This window comes from Palaemon carinicauda, chromosome 17, assembly GCF_036898095.1.
Source record: "Palaemon carinicauda isolate YSFRI2023 chromosome 17, ASM3689809v2, whole genome shotgun sequence".
Lineage (NCBI taxonomy): Eukaryota > Metazoa > Arthropoda > Malacostraca > Decapoda > Palaemonidae > Palaemon > Palaemon carinicauda.
Genome location: NC_090741.1, coordinates 603,779 through 628,592, shown reverse-complemented (window position 1 = coordinate 628,592; position 24,814 = coordinate 603,779). Strand labels below are relative to the sequence as shown.

Here is a 24,814-nt window from a genome sequence, read left to right as displayed (position 1 = left end):
GACTTGTCCCCCCTCAACAAGTTCAATGTGAACTACAAATTCAAGATGCTGACTCTTCAACAAATCAGAGCCCTAGTGCCTCGCAAGGCCTACACGGTCTCAATAGACCTGGCGGGTGCCTACTGGCACATCCCAATGAACCACCACGCTTCCTCCTACCTAGGATTCCGGCTCAATCGAAGTAACTACGCCTTCAGAGCCATGCCCTTCGTGCTCAACGTGGCTCCGAGAATCTTCACCAAGCTAGCAGACACGATCGTCCACCAGCTACGCCTTCAGGGCGTCCAAGTGATGTCCTACCTCGACGACTGGCTAGTCTGGTCGACTTCGCCAGAAAGGTGTTTGACAGCTTGCAGCAAAGTAACCCAATTCCTGGAACATCTGGGTTTCAAGATAAACACCAAGAAGTCTCGCCTCGCTCCAGCTCAGATGTTCCAATGGTTAGGAATCCATTGGGACCTTCAGTCACACCGCCTTTCCATCCCATTAAAGAAAAGAAAAGAAATAGCAGGGTCTGTCAGGAGACTTCTAAAATCAAAAACGGATCTCAAGACGACAGCAAGAGCAAGTTCTCGGCTCACTACAGTTTGCCTCAGTGACAAACCCAGTGCTTCGAGCACAGCTAAAGGATGCATCAGGAGTCTGGAGACGAAACGCATCCGTCGCTCGAAGAGACCTCAAGAGACCCCTACCAAACAGGCTTCGCTCCCTGCTCAGCCTGTGGTCAGAAGCAAGGACCTTGAAAAGATCCATCCCTCTCCAACCTCCACCTCCGTCGCTCAACATTCACACGGACGCTTCCCTGGAGGGTTGGGGGGGCCACTCCCACCAGCGACAAGTTCAAGGAACATGGTCTCCCCTAATCAAGATGTTTCACATCATCAACATCTTGGAGGCCATGGCGGTTCTTCTCACCCTGAAGAAATTATCCCAGCGTCCTTTGATACACATCCGTCTAACTCTGGACAGCTCAGTGGTAGTCAGATATCTCAATCGTCAGGGCTCGAGATCGCCCCACCTAAATCAGGTGTTACTACCCATCTTCCGCCTAGCGGACAGGAAGAAGTGGCACCTATCTGCAGTTCACCTACAAGGATTCCGCAATGTGACGGCGGACGCTCTATCGAGGACAAACCCATGGAGTCGGAATGGTCCCTAGACGCAAGATCATTCTCCTTCATCTCTCGTCAAATCCCGGAACTACAGATCGACCTCTTCGCGACGAGCGACAACAAGCAACTTCCTCGATATGGGGCCCCTTACGAGGACCCCAAAGCGGAAGCAGTGGACGCCATGTCCCTGGACTGGAACAGATGGTCCAAGATTTACCTGTTCCCTCCACCCAACCTTCTGCTGAAAGTCCTCTCCAAACTGAGAACCTTCAAAGGGACAGCAGCCCTAGTGGCTCCCAAGTGGCCCCGGAGCAACTGGTTCCCACTAGTCCTGGAGCTACAGCCCAAGCTGATCCCACTGCCAGGCCCAGTTCTCTCCCAACAGGTGCAGAAGTCGACTGTCTTTGCTTCATCAAAGAAAGTCAAGGACCTTCATCTCATGATTTTCTCTCCCTAGCCGTGAAGAAAAGGTTCGGGATCTCGAAGAAAAGTTTGGACTTCCTAGAGGAATACAAAACAGAGTCTACCAGAAGGCAATATGAGTCATCCTGGAAGAAGTGGGTATCCTTCGTCAAGGCAAAAAACCCTACGGAAATCTCCATAGATTTTTGCGTGTCCTTCTTTATTCACCTTCATGGACAAGGCTTAGTAGCCAATATGATTTCCACCTGCGAATCGGCCTTGACTAGACCACTTCTGTACGCCTTCCAAATAGATTTATCCAGCGAAATCTTCAATAAACTCCCGAAGGCGTGTGCTAGACTCCGTCCAGCACCTCCACCGAGACCCATCTCCTGGTCCCTGGATAAGGTGTTCCATTTTGCCTCTAACTTGGACAACGACTCTTGCCCTCTGAAAGACTTGACTCAGAAAGTGATCTTCCTTTTTGCTCTCGCCTCGGGAGCCCGAGTCAGTGAAATAGTGGCATTATCAAGAGAAGAGGGCCAGATACAGTTCGCCGACACGGGGGAACTTACCCTCTTCCCTGACCCCACGTTTCTCGCTAAAAATGAACTTCCCACCAAATGATGGGGCCCTTGGAGAATCTGCCCCCTGAAGGAAGATGTCTCTCTATGCCCTGTGGAGAGTCTTAAGGTCTATTTTCGAAGAACTTCTGACTTTGGTGGAGGACAGCTTTTCAAAGGAGAAACGTCGGGCAGTGAGCTGTCACTAAAACAACTTAGAGCGAAAATCACCTACTTCATTCGCACATTCGCAGGGCGGATCCTGACAGTACACCCGCAGGTCATGATCCCAGGAAAGTCGCCTCTTCCCTAAATTTTTTCCAAGGAATGGACTTCGAAAGCCTCCGATCCTTCACAGGCTGGAAGCCCCCCAGAGTGTTTTTCAAACACTATTCGAAGCAGTTGCAAGAAGTGAAAAGATTCGTGGTGGCAGCAGGTAGTGTGATGAAACCTGCTGTTTAGTGCTGCGTAGGACAGTGAGTTTTCTCGGGACTTTAACTCAAACGGGTGCCTGTGTTGACCCTAGTGCGTTACATAGTGATTTCAGTGGACACTTAGTGTCACTAATGGACTGTCCTTTACCAATGTGAAACGACATAGATTCGTACACTTGTGCCATATGTTCTCGGACATAAAGTGTATCTTGATTTAAAAGACTGACGTTCCTCAGGAACTAGTGATTACAGAAATGATTGTTTCTCTTTCAGATTCTGCACCACCAGCCTTTACCATATCTATGTCTATTACTTTATTTTATTATTGTACAAAAAATTTTCATATTTCCTTGCAAATTTCAAATAAAATATTTATTTTATTTACAACATGCGTCTCCTTCACTCCTATTATTATATTAAAATATATTTCTGTTCGTGTTTTAGTGAACCTTTTCTAAAGTTATTATGATTAGTGTACCTACTATCTCTTATGTACTCACCTAATGGTATAAATTAGTTCCTACACAAATACTTACCCTTCTGTTCTGTCTGGAGACCGACACGATTTCTTCCAGGTGAGTCTTTCTTCGTCAGATTACTTCGAGATGTTCCTCTTGTCCTACTAGGACCTTCCTCGCCAGGGGGGCGGGACGCCGGGTCATTGTAATGCCTCTGGTAGTGACATTACACGGAGATGTCACGGTCTCTTGGTCACCAGACCACGGAACGTTTATTCGGAGTTCCAGGCACTTAAATTGGAAACAACCCACGATACATTAATTCTCTGGTACATTTCTATCAGGACGACATGGCTTGAGCCCAAAAAACGGATTTTGAGCGAAGCGAAAAATCTATTTTTGGGTGAGATGGCCATGTCGTCCTGATGGACCCGCCCAACTGTTCCAGTTCAGCCTTCTAGGCCCCTCCCTGTTGTACTGTATTGCGGAGGCCGGTTATGGCTAGAACGGAATGGTGAGGACGGACGTGACGTCATGCAGCTGCGAGTATCGTAACATTGATGAAGGGAGAGTATCTTTGGAACGGCACCCCAGTTACCTCCCACATTCACACGCCACATCTTCCCCTCGAAGCGTAAACGCTAGGTCGGGTGCAGATGGCCATATGACGTGTTAATGCATGCGTCCCCTGTTGATATACGATATTCTATAAGGTTAACCCTTAGAATACTCGCTCCAGAAGTTAGAATTCTGTGAAAACCTTTAGTTAAATTCTCTGGGAATATTTAGTAGTTATATATATCCAAAGGAAGCTACTGAAGGAACCTTCCATCAGGACGACATGGCCATCTCACCCAAAAATAGATTTTTCGCTTCCCTCAAAATCCGTTTAATCACCATTTAGTTATATATATATATATATATATATATATATATATATATATATATATATATATATATATATATATATATATATATATATATATATATATATATATATATATATATATATATATATAAGATATAGAGAAATTTCAAATGTGAATAGAATCGTATGTATATTTAAACAATATATCTTATGCAAATACTAGTTAATTCTGGAATGAAAGGGACAAAGATTTTTCGTGAGCTTTATCATATTTGAAGCAATTATAATAGCTGGTAAAAGAGAGATTGAGGTTGTCTATAGTTTGACGTTTGTTTTTTGAGCCTGAATCCAGGAAGGATGTTCCCATCAAAGAATCAAAAGACTTGTGAAATATGCAGATATTCATTAAATCTGTTGCCGTACAAACGAGACAGACAACATTAATTTCAAAATTAACTTATTTTCCCTTCTCTGTTTATTAAAATCGTGAATCCAGGCTCATGTGTAATTTATAGTTCAGATTAAAATAACGATTTTCAATCGGAAGTAATTTCCTACTCAAACACCATCGTCATGTTTACGAGGAAGGCTATCAGATGGGAGTGAAGAGCAAGAGGGGTGTGGCGGTTCCAGTTTGGCCACCCAACATTTTGTTGCTGGCTTGCCGCCAAGTCATGCCACTAACCTCGCCGCTCATCGCGCTTGGTCTGGCCGAGACCTTAGGGCTCGGCCTCGGCCAGACCAAGCGCGATGAGCGACGAGGTTAGTGGCATGACTCGGCAGCAAGCCAGCGACAAAATGTTGGGTGGCCACACCGGAACCGCCACACCTCTCTTGCTCTTCACTCCCAGCTGATAGCCTTCCTCGTAAACATGACGATGGTGTTCGAGTAGGAAATTACTTCCGATTGAAAATCGTTATTTTAATCTGAACTATAAATTACACAAGAGTCTGGATTCACGATTTTAATAAACAGAGATGGGAAAATAAGTTAATTTTGAAATTAATGTTGCCAGTCTCGTTTGTACGGCCACAGATTTAATGAATATCTGCATATTTCACAAGTCTTTTGATTCTTTGATGGGAACATCTTTCCTGGATTCAGGCTCAAAACACAAACGTCTAACTATAGACAACCTCAATCTCTCTCTTACCAGCTATTAAAATTGCTTCAAATATGAAAAAGTTCACGAAAAAAATCATTGTCCCTTTCAGTCCAGAATTAACTAGCATTTGCATAAGATATATTGTTTAAATGTACATACGATTCTTTTCATATTTGAAATTTCTCTATATCTATATATATATATATATATATATATATATATATATATATATGTGTGTGTGTGTGTGTGTGTGTGTGGGAAATAATTCCGGGAAAGGCCTCCCAGTTTCGGTGTGGAAATTCTTTCCACGTTTTATTTTAGTCAACCCCGTTATTCCATTTTTTATTTTTTGGTTGTTATTTTCTGAGTTTTACGCATCTCTTTTTCTATTGTTTCCTTTGTAACCTTCATTATTATACCCTTAAATATTCATTGCTGCTAACATGTCCATCATTCCCCTGTAATGCTTTACCTTGCATCACCTCATTCCTTTGTAGATGATTTTCTCTCATTTTGTGAGCTCACAGTACATTGCTTGACGATGCAACCGACCGTCGACAATTTTTAAGAAAACAGCACTTGGTTGCGTTCTGTTCCAAATGCTCTTGAAGCTTTGGATGTTTAACCACAATTGGTTTGTATTTAAGTAACTCTTTAATTTACATAACTCATTGATCTTGACTTATTGCTATTTACATCTCAGTACCTATTTATAAGTCTGTTTAGCTAGGATTGTTTTCTGTGTTATTGAACATCACTAAACGCCACTTAATTTTTTTGTATGTATATTAATTTTTATAAACCAGACAGTAGGATTTCTTTATAATTACTTTCCCCTGGAGTTTCAAGAATGATCCTTGTATTTATAAAAAGCACCCTTCACCGAACCATGTACTCATGAAAATTTGAAGAAGAAGACTCGACCTGTTTGAACCAGCTCAGCGCCGGGAGGAAGAAGCATGTGAGCGGCCCACTTAAAAACGAGGAAGCGTGGAAGACGGACGTAGATGTAGCCTCTTCATCTGTGACGTCATTAACATAGGTGTCGGTTCGACTACCTGTTAGTCAACCATTTACTAACCAACAGTATGCCTTACTTTGTGCCATTATTCAAAAGATAGGCTTAAGAAGACAAAACACGTCAGTGCGGAAGTGAAGATGCACCGTGTTGTTAACAGTTTACAAGATGCTTCCACTTCAATCAACCCTCAAGAACCTGAGTACAAAGTAACGGTGCTCAACCTTGGCCAAGAACCTGTCCCCCCTTTTTTTCTAGCCTTTATTTGACGATGTGCACATTTAGCTAGGAAGTCATGTTCAAACTGTCTGGTTTAATCATTCGTGGTGTGTCCATTACTATAAGTTGTGTTCCCGTTCCCCTCTATCAAGTTTGAAATTTTATTGCTCGAGAGGAATGTGTTCAAAGTAGTGAGTAGAACTTTTGGTATTTTTTCTTTCACCATTTTTACTTTCATTGGTTGATTAGTCATTTGATTATTGATTTACGATTTAATTGATTTGACCATTTTCTTAGCATTTTTCATTTTTCATATGCCATGCGGTCTTTATTCAAATTTCAATTAGGTAGTTTTGCTGTTTTTTCCTGTGTCAGTTAGGTGAAAATTCCTGTTGTACTTTATGGAAATGAACGCCATTTTTAGGTTAAAATTATTAACTGTTTTTAACTTGACCTTTACATTTTGAAATGACTAAATGAGTTATCATGTGAGGTGAGATATGACTTAAGGGTAAGTTTATATTTACGTCAATCTTAAGCTATCGGTGTCAATCCTTTATTGTACTGTTCTACGGTATTACCTCCCGGTGGTCCTTGGAACGTTTTGACTTTTATAGTACTGCTCCCCCTAACTCTTTGTGAAACTGTCGTTAACGTAACTGATTCAGTCCAACCACACTTGATTGGGATTTACTATTCTGCACCCTGGAGTAACGTCTCAACATCAAGGTTATATCGGTGCCGACAGTCCCGGCATAGAATAATCTTTGGACTTAAACGTGTGTAGGGAAAGCAAACCGTCTTCGTTGCGGTTCTCTAGTTTGTCAAGTGTGAGAGTGTTGGCGCTCTACCCTTCAGGCTCGGGTCTGTATATCAGAAACGGGGAGGCCTTTCCCGGAATTATTTCCCACACTTAAATAAATAACTACTGGTCCTTAGAACCAGATCTGACACCATTGATTTGTGGAATAATGAAATTTTAAACATTATAAATTCATTTGTAGCGTTTTCGCTATATAAACATCACTCGCTTAAGTTGTGCCTCAAAACCTCACACACTAGCCAATTTGTAGAATGATTAAGCCCAGACTTTGATAGGTAACTAGATATACAGTGTTTTAGTACGTAATTTATGGTAACCTTTGACGAATAAAGGCACCTGTGTAACCAAGCGTTTTAGCCAGAAAGTTCTACCCTGAAGGAGAACTCAGGTTTTATTTTATTTTGTTCGGATCATCCGTATATGTTGCACGTTTTTCGTATGTACTCTGAGCTTTGGAGCTGCTATTTTGATCTGTTCGTTTTTTCCTCTTAACCATTAATTTGTTTGCACGGTTTGGTTTACTGTTCCCGGTTATAAGTAGTCTACCTTTATCCTTGTCCTTTGTACCCCTCTTGGTGACCGTTTGTCTGTAACATTCTCTGTGTCGTGTGTTATTTAAGTTTGACTTTGTCTGCATAATTTTTTTTTTTTTTGTGAGTACCTTCTGTACCACCGTACACGTGGTCTTCCCAAGATGGGGGCCAAAGAGAGTCACATTAACCTCCCACAACAGGCTGTGGAGATCCCGGCTACTTTAGACCTTGATGCATGTCTTAAAGAACAAACGCAGGAGTTCAGATTCATTTACGAAGAGGCAAACATAACTCTGAAAGCTGTTTTCTCAATAAATTTTGCCTGTGCAACCCCTGAGGGTTTAGAGCACTGTAAAAACAAAGTAATTAGAGTTCTTGCGGAATTTAGGGACTTTAAAACTTTGTGGAAACCTCATTGGAACAACCCCACTGTCCTGTCTAGTTACACCGATCTTGTCAGTTTGTTAACTGACGCAGAAACGATGCACCTTCAACTTGTAACACAGGGAAAATCAACCCTTCAAATCCCCCTCAAGCGCCTAACGCTAAGCCTCAGTTTGTATGCGTCTCAGTCGCTGCAGATCCTGATCCCACTCCCTTCGATGGTCGTAGAGAGTGTTGGTCCGGCTGGTGGAGTTTGTTTCGCCAGACGGTACATGAAAACTCCAAGTACTCTCCCACAGAAAAATACAAGATTTTGTTGCGTACCCTTGAGGGACCGGCGCGTAAACTTCTCGGTAACCAAGTGTGGACAGAGGGTCTCTATGAAAGATCGATAGACAGTCTTAAGCGAGAGTATGAGTCCCCCATTCTGACTAAAGACCTCGTGATAAATAAATTTTATAAAACATCCTCCCCTAATGATGATAGCACTGATCTCCATCGTTTCCTCATGGAATGGGACAACACGGAAACTGAATATGTACAACTAACTGAGTCGTCTTTACCAGAGGTAATGTTAGAGCATGTTTTCACTAGTAAGCTCAGACCCTTCCACCTAGGTATAGTTTACCGATATTACAATCGCGAGGAAGTAACCTTGGCCGAAATGAAAAGGGTCCTGTATGCTCATAGTTGCATGAAGGAAATGATTAAGCTCATGACCAGTCCTGACGACGGCCCCAAACCTAATACCCATGATAAACCCGCGCGAGCCAACCGTTACGAAAACTCGCGCTCTTCTGGTAAATCACTTAACCAGCCTAGACCTCCTTCCTCCAACGTGAACAATCATATACCTAAACTTAAAGTTAATAACGGGCCTGTCCAGTCCGTGGATCTACAAACGACTCCTAGTCGATCAAATGGATGGCCTATCGCTGGCCCCAGTAATGAGACTGCTAGAGGCAAATGTATTTTTTGTGGCAATAGTGACCACGTGCAATCCAAATGTCCCCATTTCCCCGATTCAAGAAGTAGAATATTAAAGTTGTGAGATATGAATCATTGCACAAAATCTTCCACTCAACACTTTGCCAGCAATTGCAATGCAACTATTGCTTGCCTGAACTGTCAGCAGGCTCATAAATTGCCTGTATGCCCAAATATCCTTGCCGTATCCAACCAGTTCATCCAACCCATTAGTGGGTTTGCTAACAACACCCCTAACTCTCAACCCCTTAGACCTCCCATTAATAACCCCCCTAACATGCAAACCATTAGACCTCCCATTAATAACCCCCCTAACATGCAACCCATTAGACCTCCCATTAATAACCCCCCTAACATGCAACCCCTTATCCCTCCCAGTATCAATACCCCTGCGGTAAACCTCAATCACATTGCTTGCATCCGCAACAACACCGCGAGGGTTGAGCCTGATGACCTCGCCCCAGTCGCATTACCGACTTTCACTGCTGAATTAGTCTCTGGTAAATTTAAACACTTCACAAGAGTTTTTCTAGATTGTGGTGCACAACGTACTTTTGTGCACCCAAATGTTGTTGAATCATTAAATCCTAAACATGTTGGACAGATGGTGTTCCAGCTTAACTCATTTAATTGTTCCGAACCCCCTAAGAGTTCCGATCTAGTACAATTCAATATGAAAATCGGCAGACGGAGACATAAGGTTGTGGCTATTGTTAGTGCCAATGTAGGTAAAGGCATCAATATGCCAGGTTACACCTGTACTGTCCGTACGCTAGAAGCTAATGGAATTCGTCTCGCAGATCAAAGTTCCAATGATAATGCTGCCGGTATTGAGATCATTCTCAGTGCCGATTATCTTCCCAGGCTCCTCAAGCGTACCCATAATATCCAGGGTGTAAACCTGTTTAGCACTCCCGCCTGTTACGTGATGGGGAGAGTTGCCTGATTGGTCACGTCCTGACGTGGACCCAAGAGATGTCAGCGCAGTCACAATTACCATTAACCGAATTGATGTTGACTCGCCTATGACTATAAACCCGCCTCTTGAAAACCTTTGGAAACTTGACACCATTGGTATTACTAAAAAAACCTTCAGCCATCTTGAAGAGAAAGCAGTTGATCTCTTCAAGAGAACTACTCAATATAAAACCGGAAAGTATGTTGTTCAGCTACCTTTCAAGAGTGATAAGAGTCCCGCTTCAAATTATGCTAGAGCCTTTGCCCAACTCATGTCAGTCAAAAAATCAAAGAACCTCCAATTGTTTACTGATTAAAGTAAAATTCTGGATGAGTATCTTGAAGAAACTTTTATTGAGCCTGTCCCCTTAGGCACCCCTGTTGATGGAAAAGTACATTATTTTCCGCATCATCCCGTAGTTAAGAATTCACCCACCACCCCTATACGTATTGTCTTCAACGCTTCATCCAGGTCGAACCCAAATTCACTTTTTCTGAACGATTCTCTGTACACAGGACCCAATCTTGCATTGAAGATTCAATCGATGATTTTAATGTTCCACAAGAAGCCCTTTGGTTTAACTGCAGATATTTTCAAGGCATTCCTTCGCATAGAGATTGTCCCAGAACAGAGAGACTTCTGTCGCTTTCTTTTCTTTGAAGATCCAGAAATGACAAGGATCGTCGCATATCGATATAAAGTCATTCTGTTCGGCGCCACCTCGAACTTGCTTAACCAAACTATCCAACATCATTTGGACAGTCAGTCCAGTAGATTTGCGTCGACACTCAAAACCAGTTTCTGTATTGATAACTTTCAACGCTGTTATGTCGACCCCAAAGACATTCTGAGTGAGAGGCCCCTCAATGAGGCACTTATGTTAAAGGCTAACATGCCGTTAGCCAAATGGACGACTAATACCCCTCTTAATGGCAGTTTCACAGAAAGAGGCATTCATGATTACCTTGGTCTTGAATGGGATACTGTTAATGATACCTTGAATGTTAAATTACCACCTGAATTAGAGATTAGTCATTCCCACATCAACACTAAAAGAAAGGTCGTGTCCTTGTTCTCTTCCATTCATGACCCTATTGGTCTTATTTCTCCTGTTACAATTATAGGCAAACTCTTCATTCAAAAACTGTGGATGACTGACAAGGGCTGGGACACCCCTATTAACCCTGAGCAAGTTCAAGAACTGAGTGATATCATCAAAAGGTACAAAGGTCTTGAACAAATTAAAGTCCCTCGTAATGCGCATGATGGCAGTCAGCCAGCATTGCACATTTTTGCCGATGCTTCCAAGCTCGCTTTCGGAGTAGCTGCTTATATAGTCACCCAGGAAGGTAATTCTCGCCTCCTTACGGCTAAAGCCAGATCACCCCTAAGCGTATGTTGGAAATGGATGAAAGTTTAACCATTACCAAACTTGAGTTAACTGCGCTCTTACTGGGGTGTCGTTTAGCCAAACACTTGTTAGAACTTCGCCCTGGCATATACGCTTCGGTCACTGTTTGGTCCGACGCTTCAACTGCCCTCCATTGGGTCTATAATTCTAAAAGTAACTCCCCTTACGTCCTTAACCGTGTGGAGGAGATAATCAACATTAAATTAACTTGTAATCTTAACCTGAATCATGTCCCCACTAATAGCAATCCTGCGGACCTGGCATCGCGTGGTGTTGCTGTCAGGCATATTCTTAAGAATAAATTTTGGCTACAAGGCCCTCCTTGGCTCAGTAACCCTTCAAATTATCCCGATCAAAGCAGGTTCTCTATTAACCCGGAGACATGTGCATGCCCTATTCGGCTCGATCCCCCGGGAGTATGACTGTTTGATGATTACAGCTCCCTTGACGACGCTATCAAGTGTTTCACTGCACTCCTTCGTTTAATTCCCCAATAGATAGAACCCTTGTCACAACGTTACCCTAATCTAACCAATAAATTTAACCTTCCACCCTTAACAGTCATGTTGAAATGTTCCCAGGCCCAAAGTTATCCTAACATTCTGAAGCAGGTGCAAGGGGAAGACGTTCGTCTCAATTCGGACGAACGAGCTTTCATCGGCCAACGTAAACCTTACCTGGATAACCAAGGTCTTCTGAAAGCTAGTTCCCGTCTCAGTAATGCCCCCGTGGAATTAGATTATGTAGATCCCATTTTGCTGGACCATCATTGTGCCCTTTGGACACTAATCGTCAGACATTGGCTTGAACATTTGCGGCACTGTAATACTTCGACACTCCTTGTTGAATTACGTAAACAATTTTGGGTTCCCCAAATGCGGCAGCAAATCAAGAAAATTTTGCGCCGTTGCATCCATTGCCGGAAGGGGCAAGCGGCCCCGTACCCAATGCCTCCATTAGCCCAGTATCATCCCAATCACCTCATTTCAAGAGTGCCCTTCCGAGTAACTGGCTTAGATTTCACTGGAGCTTTTAAGGTATACAATTCACATGTAGATTTTGTTTACATCTTGCTTTTCACCTGCGCAGCAACCAGAGCCATAGCTCTAGAAGTCACAACTTCGTTAACGGTCATTGAATTTGTGCAAGCAGTACGCAGATTTGCCGCTCGATTTGGTATGCCACACTGTATCGTCTCTGATAATGCTTCCACTTTCCAAGCTGGTCAAACTCTTCTAACTGAACTTATGCATCACCCTGTAATTGGTGGGTTTAAATCTTCCCATAACCTGACCTGGAAATTCATCACTCCCCGTGCCCCTTAGCAGGGAGGCTTTTATGAAAGGCTAATAGGCTTCACCAAACTTAATTTAAGGAAAGCCAGGTATCACTTGTATCCTACCTATAATGAATTTGTCAATTTGGTACAAGAAGCCGAATGCGTCATCAACGATAGACCTTTAGTTTACTTGGATGTCAACGACGTTACTGATACCCCCTTGACTCCGAGTCATCTGCTTTACAGTCGAACCCTCTCACTTGCTCCTCAGGTCCTTATGACCGACCTCGATGACCCCACATATAGGGAAGGGAACAGCCTCCCAGCTAGTTATCAGAAACTCACGAACATGTTGCAAGTGTTTTTAAAACGATGGACCCAGGATTATGTCAATTCCCTTTGTGAACGTCACATAAAAAATAATCGTATCCACCCTGTACCTCCTAAAATTGGAGATTTGTGTTTGTTAATTTTGGATGAAGTAAATCGGTAAGATTATCCCATGGCCCGTATCCTTGAAATCTACCCCGGTCAAGATGGTCATATTAGATCTGTGAAGGTGTGCACCCCTCATGGAATATATGTGCGTCCCATTAACCGTCTTATCCCATTGGAGATAAATGTCGCAGGTCCCTTTATCACTGAACTGGAGCAAGGTAGTCCTGATTTGCTCACGACAACCCAGTTACCAGATCCTCCCTCAGAGGACCCTCTAAATGACGATTCTTCTGATGATGTCGCCCCTCTTCCCAAACCTGATCCTGTGTCCTCTCAAGGGCAACCTCGTAGGGCGGCGGCAGATAAAGCCCGTGCCTTATTCCAGAAAGTGCTGTAAATTTGAAAGGGATGGGGAATGCGCCCTTCCTTCCGTACCCTCCACCTCATGTTAGTGGACTCCCCTTCTCTCTCGCTCTTACTTGGCAGGGTGTGGAAATTTGTTATTTTCTGAGTTTTACGCATCTTTTTTTTTCTTTTGTTTCCTTTGTAACCTTCATTATTATACCCTTAAATATTCATTGCTGCTAACATGTCCATCATTCCCCTGTAATGCTTTACCTTTCATCACTTCATTCCTTTGTAGATGATTTTCTCTCATTTTGTGATCTCACAGTACATTGCTTGACGATGCAACCGACCGTCGACAATTTTTAAGAAAACAGCACTTGGTTGCGTTCTGTTCCAAATGCTCTTGAAGCTTTGGATGTTTAACCACAATTGATTTGTATTTAAGTAACTCTTTAATTTACATAACTCATTGATCTTAGCTTATTGCTATTTACATCTCAGTACCTATTTATAAGTCTGTTTAGCTAGGATTGTTTTCTGTGTTATTGAACATCACTAAACGCCACTTAATTTTTTTGTATGTATATTAATTTTTATAAACCAGACAGTAGGATTTCTTTATAATTACTTTCCCCTGGAGTTTCAAGAATGATCCTTGTATTTATAAAAAGCACCCTTCATCGATCCACGTACTCATGAAAATTTGAAGAAGACTCGACCGGTTTGAACCAGCTCAGCGCCAGGAGGAAGAAGCGTGTGAGCGGCCCACTTAAAAACGAGGAAGCGTGGAAGATGGACGTAGATATAGCCTCTTCATCTTTTACGTCGTTAACATAGGCGTCGGTTCGACTACCTGTTAGTCAACCATTTACTAACCAACAGTATGCCTTACTTTGTTCCATTATTCAAAAGATAGGCCTAAGAAGACAAAACACATCAGTGCGGATGTGAAGATACACCGTGTTGTTAACAGTTTACAAGATGCTTCCACTTCAATCAACCCTCAAGAGCCTGAGTACAAAGTAACGGTGCTCAACCTTGGCCAAGGACCTGTCCCCCCTTTTTTTTCTAGCCTTTATTTGACGATGTGCACATTTAGCTAGGAAGTCATGTTCAAACTGTCTGGTTTAATCATTCGTGGTGTGTCCATTACTATAAGTTGTGTTCCCGTTCCCCTCTATCAAGTTTGAAATTTTATTGCCCGAGAGGAATGTGTTCAAAGTTGTGAGTAGAACTTTTGGTATCATTTCAATCACCATTTTTACTTGGTTGATTAGTCATTTGATTATTGATTTACGATTTAATTGATTTGACCATTTTCTTGGCATTTTTCATTTTTCATATGCCATGCGGTCTTTATTCAAATTTCAATTAGGTAGTTTTGCTGTTTTTTCCTGTGTCAGTTAGGTGAAAATTCCTGTTGTACTTTATGGAAATGAACGCCATTTTTAGGTTAAAATTATTAACTGTTTTTAACTTGACCTTTACATTTTGAAATGACTAAATAAGTTATCACATGAGGTGAGATATGATTTAATGGTAAGTTTATATTTACGTCAATCTTAAGCTATCGGTGTCAATCCTTTATTGTACTGTTCTACGGTATTACCTCCCGGTGGTCCTTAGAACGTTTTGACTTTACAGTACTGCTCCCCCTAACTCTTTGTGAAACTGTCGTTAACGTAACTGATTCAGTCCAACCACACTTGATTGGGATTTACTATTCTGCGCCCTGGAGTAACGACTCAACATCAAGGTGATATCGGTGCCGACAGTCCCGGCATAGAATAATCTTTAGACTTAAACGTGTGTAGGGAAAGCAAACCGTCTTCGTTGCGGTTCTCTAGTTTGTCAAGTGTGAGAGTGTTGGCGCTCTATCCTTCAGGCTCGGGTCTGGATATCAGAAACGGGGAGGCCTTTCCCAGAATTATTTCCCATATATATATATATATATATATATATATATATATATATATATATATATATATATATATATATATATATATATATATATATATATATATATATATATATATATATATATATATATATATATATATATATATATATATATATAAATGGTGATTAAGTTGGTTACAAAGCACAAAAAGGCGTAGGCCTACCCACTATTTTATTACCATTCATTTGCAGTTGATTACCATAACTTCCATTTATTTAATTTATTTTTCTCTCCGAAACACCTCTCAATAAATTGTTGATTAGTTATGGCTGGAAACGAACAACTGAACTCGTACCCCTTCAAGAACTGATGAAAAATGGCGTAATCTCGGGTGAAGACCCTCGAACAGCCGCGATTTTTTAAAACATGAAACCTAGTCTGGCGGCAACTGCAGCGGCTTGAGGCTTCCCGCGCCTCTTATCTGTCCACCTACATATGATACCTAAGGTTTCAATTTGCCGCGGGAACCTCTTGCCGCTAACCTCGCCGTTAGCTGCGCTTGGTCTGGCCGGGCCCTTAAGCGCTTCTTGTGCGGGCAAATATCAGGTTCAGGTTCAGGTTCAGAACGAAGCTTCGCCTTTGCTTAGTATGTTCATGGCCTTTGGCTCAGCGAGTCAGGATTGATTTTGAAAACGCGCTACATGAGCTTCTAAAACGCACTAAATCATTTCTTGAAAGCGTTTTAAAAACGCGATATAAATCATCAAATTCTATTACATCACATCAGAAGGTATCCGTTGGTTGAGCCATCATCATCATTATCATTATTATTATTTTCCAATCTACCAATGAATTTTGATTAAAGTTTTTAACATTTCTTTGTATGGCATTGAAAAAAAGAATCCAAGGAACCATTTCAGCTGTGGCCTCTAGAGAAAGATAATCTTTTAATAATTAAAGGTCCTCCATCCCCAAAGGAGATAACAAAAATATAATGGGGTGAGATTGTTGGTATTCTGTGCTGCGTTGTTGAAAATTGCAGGCTATAATAAAGGATGTTTTGAAATGCCAAAGTCCTTTATAAGGACATAAATTCCTGATTTTGAATTGAGATTCGGATGGAAATTTTTCTTAAACAAAGCAACGAATCGAGTAGATTAAATTATGGTTTATAAGGGATTTTGACGTAGGAAAAATCTATTTTTGGGTGAGATAGCCATGTCGTCCTGATGGAAGTTCCCTTCGACTGTTTCCTACTGCATAGTATTTCTGCGAGTGATATTACAAGAGAATTACCGTCAGGTATCACTAGGTTCCAACCCCGGGAACGACTATCCGTAGATATCGTGTATAATCAGGGACATATCCTAAGATAACCATAGATATCTGCACCCCTAATAGACTTTACCCAGTCTAATCCACTAATGGAAAGGATAAGTGAGGAGCCGTTACATATCCTATCATCGCAGCGGAACTACTGTGAAAAAGAAGCATCCTACGAGGAATTGGGGAGGGACGCAGTAACGGGTGGGCAATCAGGACGACATGGCTATCTCACCCAAAAATAGATTTCTCCTACGTCAAAATCCCTTTTTTAGGCTCAAGCCATGTCGTCCTGATGGAAGTGTACCAGAAAATTGCCTATCAAAGTAGACCCCCGCCATACGACATTAATCCGTACCGAAGTTGGTATCGTATGGTGAAAATGTCGTATAGCGGGCAATAGAATAGCTAATGCGTGCAAAACCCCAGGTAAAAACACCAAAATTTCATATACATATTAAAAATTAGTAACAAAATAGTATATTAAGTACTGTACTACAGTACTTAGATATAATATACATGTACTTTACAGTATATAATTAAATAAAATTATAAATAAAAATTATATACAGTACTGTAAAGGAAAAATGAAATTTTATTTATCTCTGGAGTGACGTGACTTGAGCTGGTAGTGGGTAGAGGCAGGGGGGGGGGAAGAGACGGTAGATATAAAAACGTATCAATGGCAATTATGTTACACTTAATAATAAATTTATTTTTATTAAACACTTGAAATTAAAATGCTTTTTTTTATTATTTTTGTCTTTTGAAATTTTTTTATGATTTTTTTTTCTAGAACTTAATTTTATACAGTAGCACTTCTTCATCTTTGCGTTACTCTTTTTTTAGATTTTTTACTAGAATCACTTACAGTGAACCCTCGTTTATCGCGGTAGATAGGTTCCAGTCGCGGCCGCGATAGGTGAAAATCCGCGAAGTAGTGACACCATATTTACCTATTTATTCAACATGTATATTCAGACTTTTAAAACCTTCCCTTGTACGTAGTACTGTTAACAAACTACCCTTTAATGTACAGAACACTTAATGCATGTACTACAGTACCCTAAACTAAAACAGGCACAAATATTAAAGGTGATTTTATATCATGCATTTCCTAAACATGCTAAAAAGCACGATAAAAAATGGCAACCAATGTTTTGTTTACATTTATCTCTGATTATAATGTAGAAACAAACTGGAGGTAGAGGTTTGCTTATTACCCAGACATATTTCCCATACTTTTCCCTTAGAACTACATCACATCTTCCTACTTTAGATATATATATATATATATATATATATATATATATATATATATATATATATATATATATATATATATATATACTGTATATATATATATATATATATATATATATATATATATATATATATATATATATATATATATATATATATATATGTGTGTGTGTGTGTGTGTGTGTGTGTATATATATATATTTATATGTATACACATATACATACCTACATATATACATAAATACATGCATACATATATATATATATTACTGTATATATATGGGTTATGGAAAAAATCAGCGAAGTGGTGAATCCGCGATGGTCGAACCGCGAAGTAGCGAGAGTTCACTTTTATCATCTTTGCTTTCTGACACTTCTCTTTTGGGGAAATATCTATCCAACGAAGCCTGTGTCTTACGACTCCTCAAAATATTTCTTAAATGACTCATACACTTGTCATTAACACTCTCCATAAGGCCCCGTCCACACGAGCGAGCACTGCTTGGTAAGCTTTGCTCGGTGTGACGTCAGAAATGGAGAAACCGCGAGCAAAGCTTCGCACAGGGCTTCCCTGATGTTTAGCGAAGTATCAAGGCTTTGCCTGGCAAGGGTTTTCCCTGACGGAAATTTGTCTTCCAATAAAGGGATAAAGCTGTCACACTAATGACATGCCGTCACTTTCGAATATATACATCTGCTTTTGCATATATATATATATATATATATATATATATATATATATATATATATATATATATATATATGCAGACATACATACATACACTCACTCATATATATATATATATATATATATATATATATATATATATATATATATATATATATATATATATATATATATATATGCACTGCTTATAAATTATCAATACTCCTAATTAAGGTAAATCTTATAAACAAAGAAATTAAATAAAAGCTCTAAATTGCAACTTATGCAGTGTACTGTATTATTACATATATCTTAATAATAAATTATCTTTCTCAGTTTTATATTATTTATTGAACTCATTTCCTTAAAATATCTGTGCTGCTTACTATTTTGTTTACGTTTTTTCATGATATTGTTATAATTTCGTTGACGATGAATGTTTCAGGGTTATTTGTTGCTACGTGCTTTATCTACTTGTTGACTTTCTCAAACGTCTTCATACACAGATATGTCTGTGCCTCAATATAATTTAAGTATATAAATTACACCTTGCCCTTATCCTTTTACAAACAACTATATTCACTTCACGTAAACAGTATAGAATAGCAGAAAAATTACGTCACGGGACAGTGGAGCTCCTGTCACACCTGCAGTACCCTAGACGGCCACGGCCCACGAGCTGTCAGTTCTCGCCTTCCACCTTCAACCAGCAGACATGTCCAAGGAACAATGGTCTCGACAATTAATCTGAACCTAATAGAGTTGTATCGACAACACCCATGTCTGTGGGATGTACGAAAGGAAGTGTACAAAGACCGTGAGGCACGAACTGCAGCAATTAAAGAAATCACTGCACATCTAAAGCAATATGTTGCAAACATGAATGAAGTAGAGGTTAAGCGTAAACTAGCTCTGCTTCGAAATCAACATCGGAAGGAAATGCGGAAAGTAAGTATGGGCAAAAAATCAGGAGCTGGAAGCGAAGAGCAGTACACACCAAAATTATGGTGCTTCAACGCCTTATCATTTTTAAATTCCGGTGATACAGTACGGTCATCACTGTCAAACCTCGACAGTAGTAAGGAGACATCATTTGCGGAATTATCAGACCATGAGGTATGTATAGTATCTCTTTCTCGCTCTTTTATTTTTTTATTTAGTTATTGCTTTTAAATGCCAAGTTACCAGGCAGGCTGGTAGCTTGAGCTTGGAAGTGTTTTAACAGTTGCTAGTTTGCCATATCATTATTTAGATGCTCATGAGCATGTTACCTTATTAATCTGCTATCCAAACCTGTACTATACTTATCTTCAAATGCTTTCAAAGCAATATGGTTCCGGGAAAGACAAAGAGTTAATAAAAAAACTAGCTTCCTGGGAAAACACAAACATTGAAAGTTGAAAAATACCCATAAAAACCGTTTAAAACCAGAAAAATCAAATACATGGTTTTTGATTAAAGAAACAACAATGTTTTTGTCAACCCTGTTTATTTCCATTATACATTTATGCAATGAATTGTTGCATAGTCAATACCCATATATTTACTACCCCACTTATATTTCAAACATTATAAGAAACATTTCCGCTGTCATTAAGAAATTTGTTTTGCCAAGACACTGCTCCTTCACCCTGAAAATACTCCATATACTTTTCTCGCACCACCTTTCCCTCAATGCTGGCATTACGCCCCACCACCTGAAGTCCTAACAAATCTGCACTCGTTTGTTGCCACTCCCCTGGTGCAACGATCCCATCAGAGAGACACTCGGTTTCCAAGCACCCCTCGGGCTGTGAATACTGGTTTATTTCATCTTTCCGTAAAAAGTTGTGGAGAGCAGTACATGCAAGTACCATTATGTCAACTTTTTCCGGGGGTAAATTGATTGGTGCAAGGAACACTCGGAATCTATTTGCAAGCATTCCAAATCCATTTTCCACGGTACGTCGTCCTCTGGAGAGTCGATATGAAAATATCCTTTCGCTTGTAGTTTGTTTCTGGTATGGATATGGCTTCATTATATGACGTTGCAAAGGAAAAGCATCGTCTGCTAAAAAGACAAATGGCAAGGTTTTATCGCTCCCAGGTAGCTTGGTATCCTCTGGCATTCCGGCAGTGTGATTGACAATACGCTGACTGATACTGGTGTTCGCCCACACACCTCCGTCAGACACCCGTCCATTTACACCAACATCTGCATAGATGAAATTTGAATTAGCATCACATATAGCCATAAGAATGATACTGTAAGTGCCTTTGTAGTTATAGAAATAGGACCCACTACCAGGCGGCTGCCGTATTACAATATGTTTGCCGTCAATGGCTCCAAGGCAGTTTGGGAAATTCCACATTCTCCAAAAATCGTTGCTCACATTTTTCCATTCCTCTGGTGTTGAAGGCGTCTGCAAATACAAAAAGAGCGCATAAATACACTTGAGCAATATGACGTTATATTTGGATGCTCCATTAAGTATTCTCTCTCTCTCTCTCTCTCTCTCTCTCTCTCTCTCTCTCTCTCTCTCTCTCTCTCTCTCCTCATGAAATACTGTGGTGGGTGTTATTGTAACTATCATCAATAAGTCTTTCCTTATTTGTAATACTATAACTCAGTATTTGAATATTGGTTAATTGTAATGAATCCCACCACCCATTTCGTTATTACTCTAATATAATTTTCAAATGGCCTGGTAAATTATATCCCTTTGGAAACTGGTGTTACTTTATCAGACCGAACCACACTGAACAATTAAATGTGGAGGTTGCCAATATATACACAATGTCAAGTGTACTTTTTGGTTACCAATAGTATCAAGCCTTTTAAGAATATGTACACACACACGAAAAATTCAACCAAATAAAACTAATCAATGCACGTGTATTTCAGATATTCAATGATCCACTTCTGTTGGAAATTGACGAACCATCTGTTACTCCAAGATCACCAGTTGCTTCGCCATCAGACATTCCAACAGTCTCTGGTATGACCGACACTATTTCCTCAACTCCATCCGCTAATGTGAATAGCCAGGAACGCAAGGCCACACCTATATCGGTAACGAGAGGAAAACTTGCAACTGCCCCTTCTTCAACGATCAGAAAGCGAGCAACCAAAACGCCTTGTGCCCCTGATGATGTATTACAGGAAGCTCTCCATCAGCTGAAAACACTAACATCATCCGAGGATATGATTAATAATGATGAGTGTATTGCTTTAGGTGTTGTAATTGCTAATGACCTCAGACAAATGTCTGGGGAGAACAGAATTTATGCACAAAAACTTATTAATGACATCCTGTTTTTAGGTAAATTAGGCAAGATTTCTGCGTCAACTAAGATTGTAGTGTGAGTTGTTAGATACAAATGTGTTCATAGATAGGCCATATCACAATTCACAAGTGGTAAATGTAATTACATGAGCGAAACATGTCTAAAGATAATATGTTTGAATTATTTTGACTATTTACTTATTCATATTTAGCATTGTGCATATTGTACATGTTGACATGTATAAAGACAATAAAATTGGTTACGTTCGTAAATATAGTTTGTTTGAAAAATTATGATATCCCGTTCATTATCCTTCTCTGGGTCCATCTACGATTAGTTATTAAGTTACTCCTTAAGTGAAAGTTATTTTCTTTTAAACTCGATTTGTTTCACTATATGCATAATCCGTTCATAAATAAATCAAGGTGGAGTATTTTAATGCATTTAATGATGCAGTTCTGCATTATGCATACATGCACCATTACTATATACTGATTACGCAGGCTATATACATAGTGTCTCCTGATGACGTAATCGTGTAACAAGTTAATGGCAAAAATAAATTGATCCTTTCGCAATAAGCAAAACGCACACACTCCGCGCCATTACCTATGATTTTTATGACATCGATCTGAGCTAAGATAACTTATCAGACAGTGAATGATTTAAGGAGGCCACTTGGTAATGTGCACCCCCCCCCCCACATGGAAATGAATACTAGAACATTGTTTTGTTTCAATAAATCATTAGTTAGGAGCAAAATTTCCTTGGTTAATGATTTCTTCAACTACTACTACTACTACTACTACTACTACTACTACTACCACTCATACTGGTTTTACCACTTTTTCTACTAATACTGCTGCTTTTTAATACTGTACTTGCATTTGTAAAAGCAACTTCACCGGTTAATTTTTTTTGTAAGCTATATCTGTTGTAATCAATGTAACAATTATAATTCATTCACATCTTTCTTTCTCTCTCTCTCTCTCTCTCTCTCTCTCTCTCTCTTAGTACATATGATATATATGTGCATATGATGTACCTCATGTGTGAGTGTGTGCATACATATAATTATTGTTATAATTATTGTTATATGTGTACTGTATGTGTACACGTTTCATATATAAATGATAATCATAAGTACACCTCAACCTTTACGAGAGATTTGTAGATCCGGCACTGTTATCAGATATACGACTGGTGTGAATTTGATGTTTAACGTATGGGTAAGTCTCACCTTAAGGTAGTCTTCCCTCAGGACTTCATAGATTTGTTTGCAGGTTTCTGGAATTATTGCACTCAAACTCTGCTTGGAAATCCTTGTGCTGTATTGTAGTGATCTGTAGCTGCATCCTGTTGACAGAAAGAGTAATGTTGCATGAAGTCGAGCTTCAGCTGAAATACTTTGCCTCATGTTGGTATCTTCTTTCATTATATATGGTTCCACTTTCGATAAGATTTTATAAAAAGTGTTAGGGTCCATTCTCATATAGTTGATGAAATCTGCCTCATGACCATGTTTCAGTTCCCGCAATATTGTCATGTGACTTCCAATGTCTTCTCTTCTTCGTAACCACTCTTTACACCACATCCTTTTCTGCTTTGTTGCTTTTATCTTTGCACACATTGCTATAACAATAGACAGCGCGATTTTCTTTTTGCATGTCCTGCGATCCATGCTGCCCCACACAACTTGATCCTGTGTCAATCACTCACTGCCAGTCTTTCACTACCCAACCACCGTCGTTTGGACAAGAGCTTAAATGCGTTCGACAGGCTTAGCTCGCAAAGAGGCAAAGTTTACCGAGCAAAGATCGCTCGTGTGAAGTTTTTCTGGGTGTTTTTTTTTTTTTTTTTTTTTTTTCAATGAATCTCGTAAGGTTTTCATACCAACCAATAGCTTCCCTTATTTATGCCAATGTCGTTTCTTCTGCCTGCCTCCGTCCTTGCCACCACTAGAGTGGTGCTCTTCTTGTATGATGGTCACCTGCATTGCCTCCAACTCCTAAGTCTTCAGTCGTAAGCTCTTCCCTGTGCTCCTCGATAAGGTTATCAACGTCAGCCTCATCGACAACAAGTCCCATGGACCTCCCGATTGAAATTATTTCCTCAACATCACCCTCAGGGGCAGGATCATCAACGGCCTCGTCTTCGGTTGAGGGTTCGAAACCTTCGAAGTCGCGTTCTGCCACAACAGCTGGCCACAGTTTCTTCCATGAGGAGTTCAAGGTGGGCTGTGAAATCTCACTCCAAGCTTTATCGATCATCTTCAGCCATTGAAGGATATCAAAATGCCCCTTCCAAAATTCACTGAGGGTGAGATGAGTGCTTTCGGTCACTTTGAAGCATCTTCTGAACAGATGCTTCGTGTAAAGCTTCTTGAAGTTGGCAATCACTTGCTGGTCCATAGGCTGGAGGAGAGGGGTGGTGTTCGGTGGCAGATAGAGAACCTTGATGGAGGAGAAGTAAGGATGTATGTAGGTCTTGAGGCCAGGAGGGTGAACAGGGGCATTGTCCAGTACCGGGGGACATTTTAGAGCAAGATTGTTCTCTTTTAAAAATTTCTTGACAGCAGGACCAAAGCAGACGTTTACCCACTCAATAGATATGGTCCTCGTGACCCAGGCCTTGGCATTAGACCTCCAAAATACCGAGAGCCTATCCTTCGTGATATTTTGTGCCTTGATGGCACGAGGATTCTCTGAGTGGTACACCAGTAGGGGCTTAATTTTCAAGTCCCCACTGTCATTTGCACAAAATGCAAGGGTAAGTCTGTCCTTCATCGGTTCATGGCCAGGAAGTTTCTTTTCTTCTGCTGTGATAAATGTACGACTGGGCACTTTCTTCTAGGAAAGGCCAGTTTCATCACAGTTAAACACTTGCTGAGGAATATAGCCTTCTCTGGAAATTAATTTCTCAAACTTCTTGAGGAATTCTTCTGCTGCTTTCTTGTCACAACTGGCCGCCTCTCCATGCCTGACGACTGAGTGAATACCAGTCCTCTTTCTAAAGTGATCAAACCACTCATGAGAAGCCTTGAACTCTTGGGG

At 40.4% G+C, this 24,814-nt stretch overlaps 1 protein-coding gene across 1 annotated transcript; it reads right to left on the bottom strand.

The window, feature by feature from the left end:
* Nucleotides 1-19,986: 19,986 nt before the first annotated feature.
* On the bottom strand, nt 19,987-23,427 carry LOC137656000 (putative nuclease HARBI1). The gene is made up of 2 exons (XM_068390195.1): nt 23,002-23,427; nt 19,987-20,896 (listed from the first exon to the last, which is right to left on the bottom strand). Exons 1-2 carry the CDS (start codon nt 23,389-23,391, stop codon nt 20,057-20,059), a joined length of 1,230 nt encoding a protein of 409 aa, XP_068246296.1. The 5' UTR covers nt 23,392-23,427; the 3' UTR covers nt 19,987-20,056.
* Nucleotides 23,428-24,814: the final 1,387 nt, after the last annotated feature.

What these genes read in the sequence shown, in the direction of transcription:
- LOC137656000 (XM_068390195.1), bottom strand. Translation starts at nt 23,391, where the DNA reads ATGTGTGCAAAGATAAAAGCAACAAAGCAGAAAAGGATGTGGTGTAAA. An exon ending in TGAGGGAAGACTACCTTAAG is followed by an intron (nt 20,897 to 23,001) that starts GTGAGACTTACC and finishes TTGTATTTGCAG; the next exon opens with ACGCCTTCAACACCAGAGGA.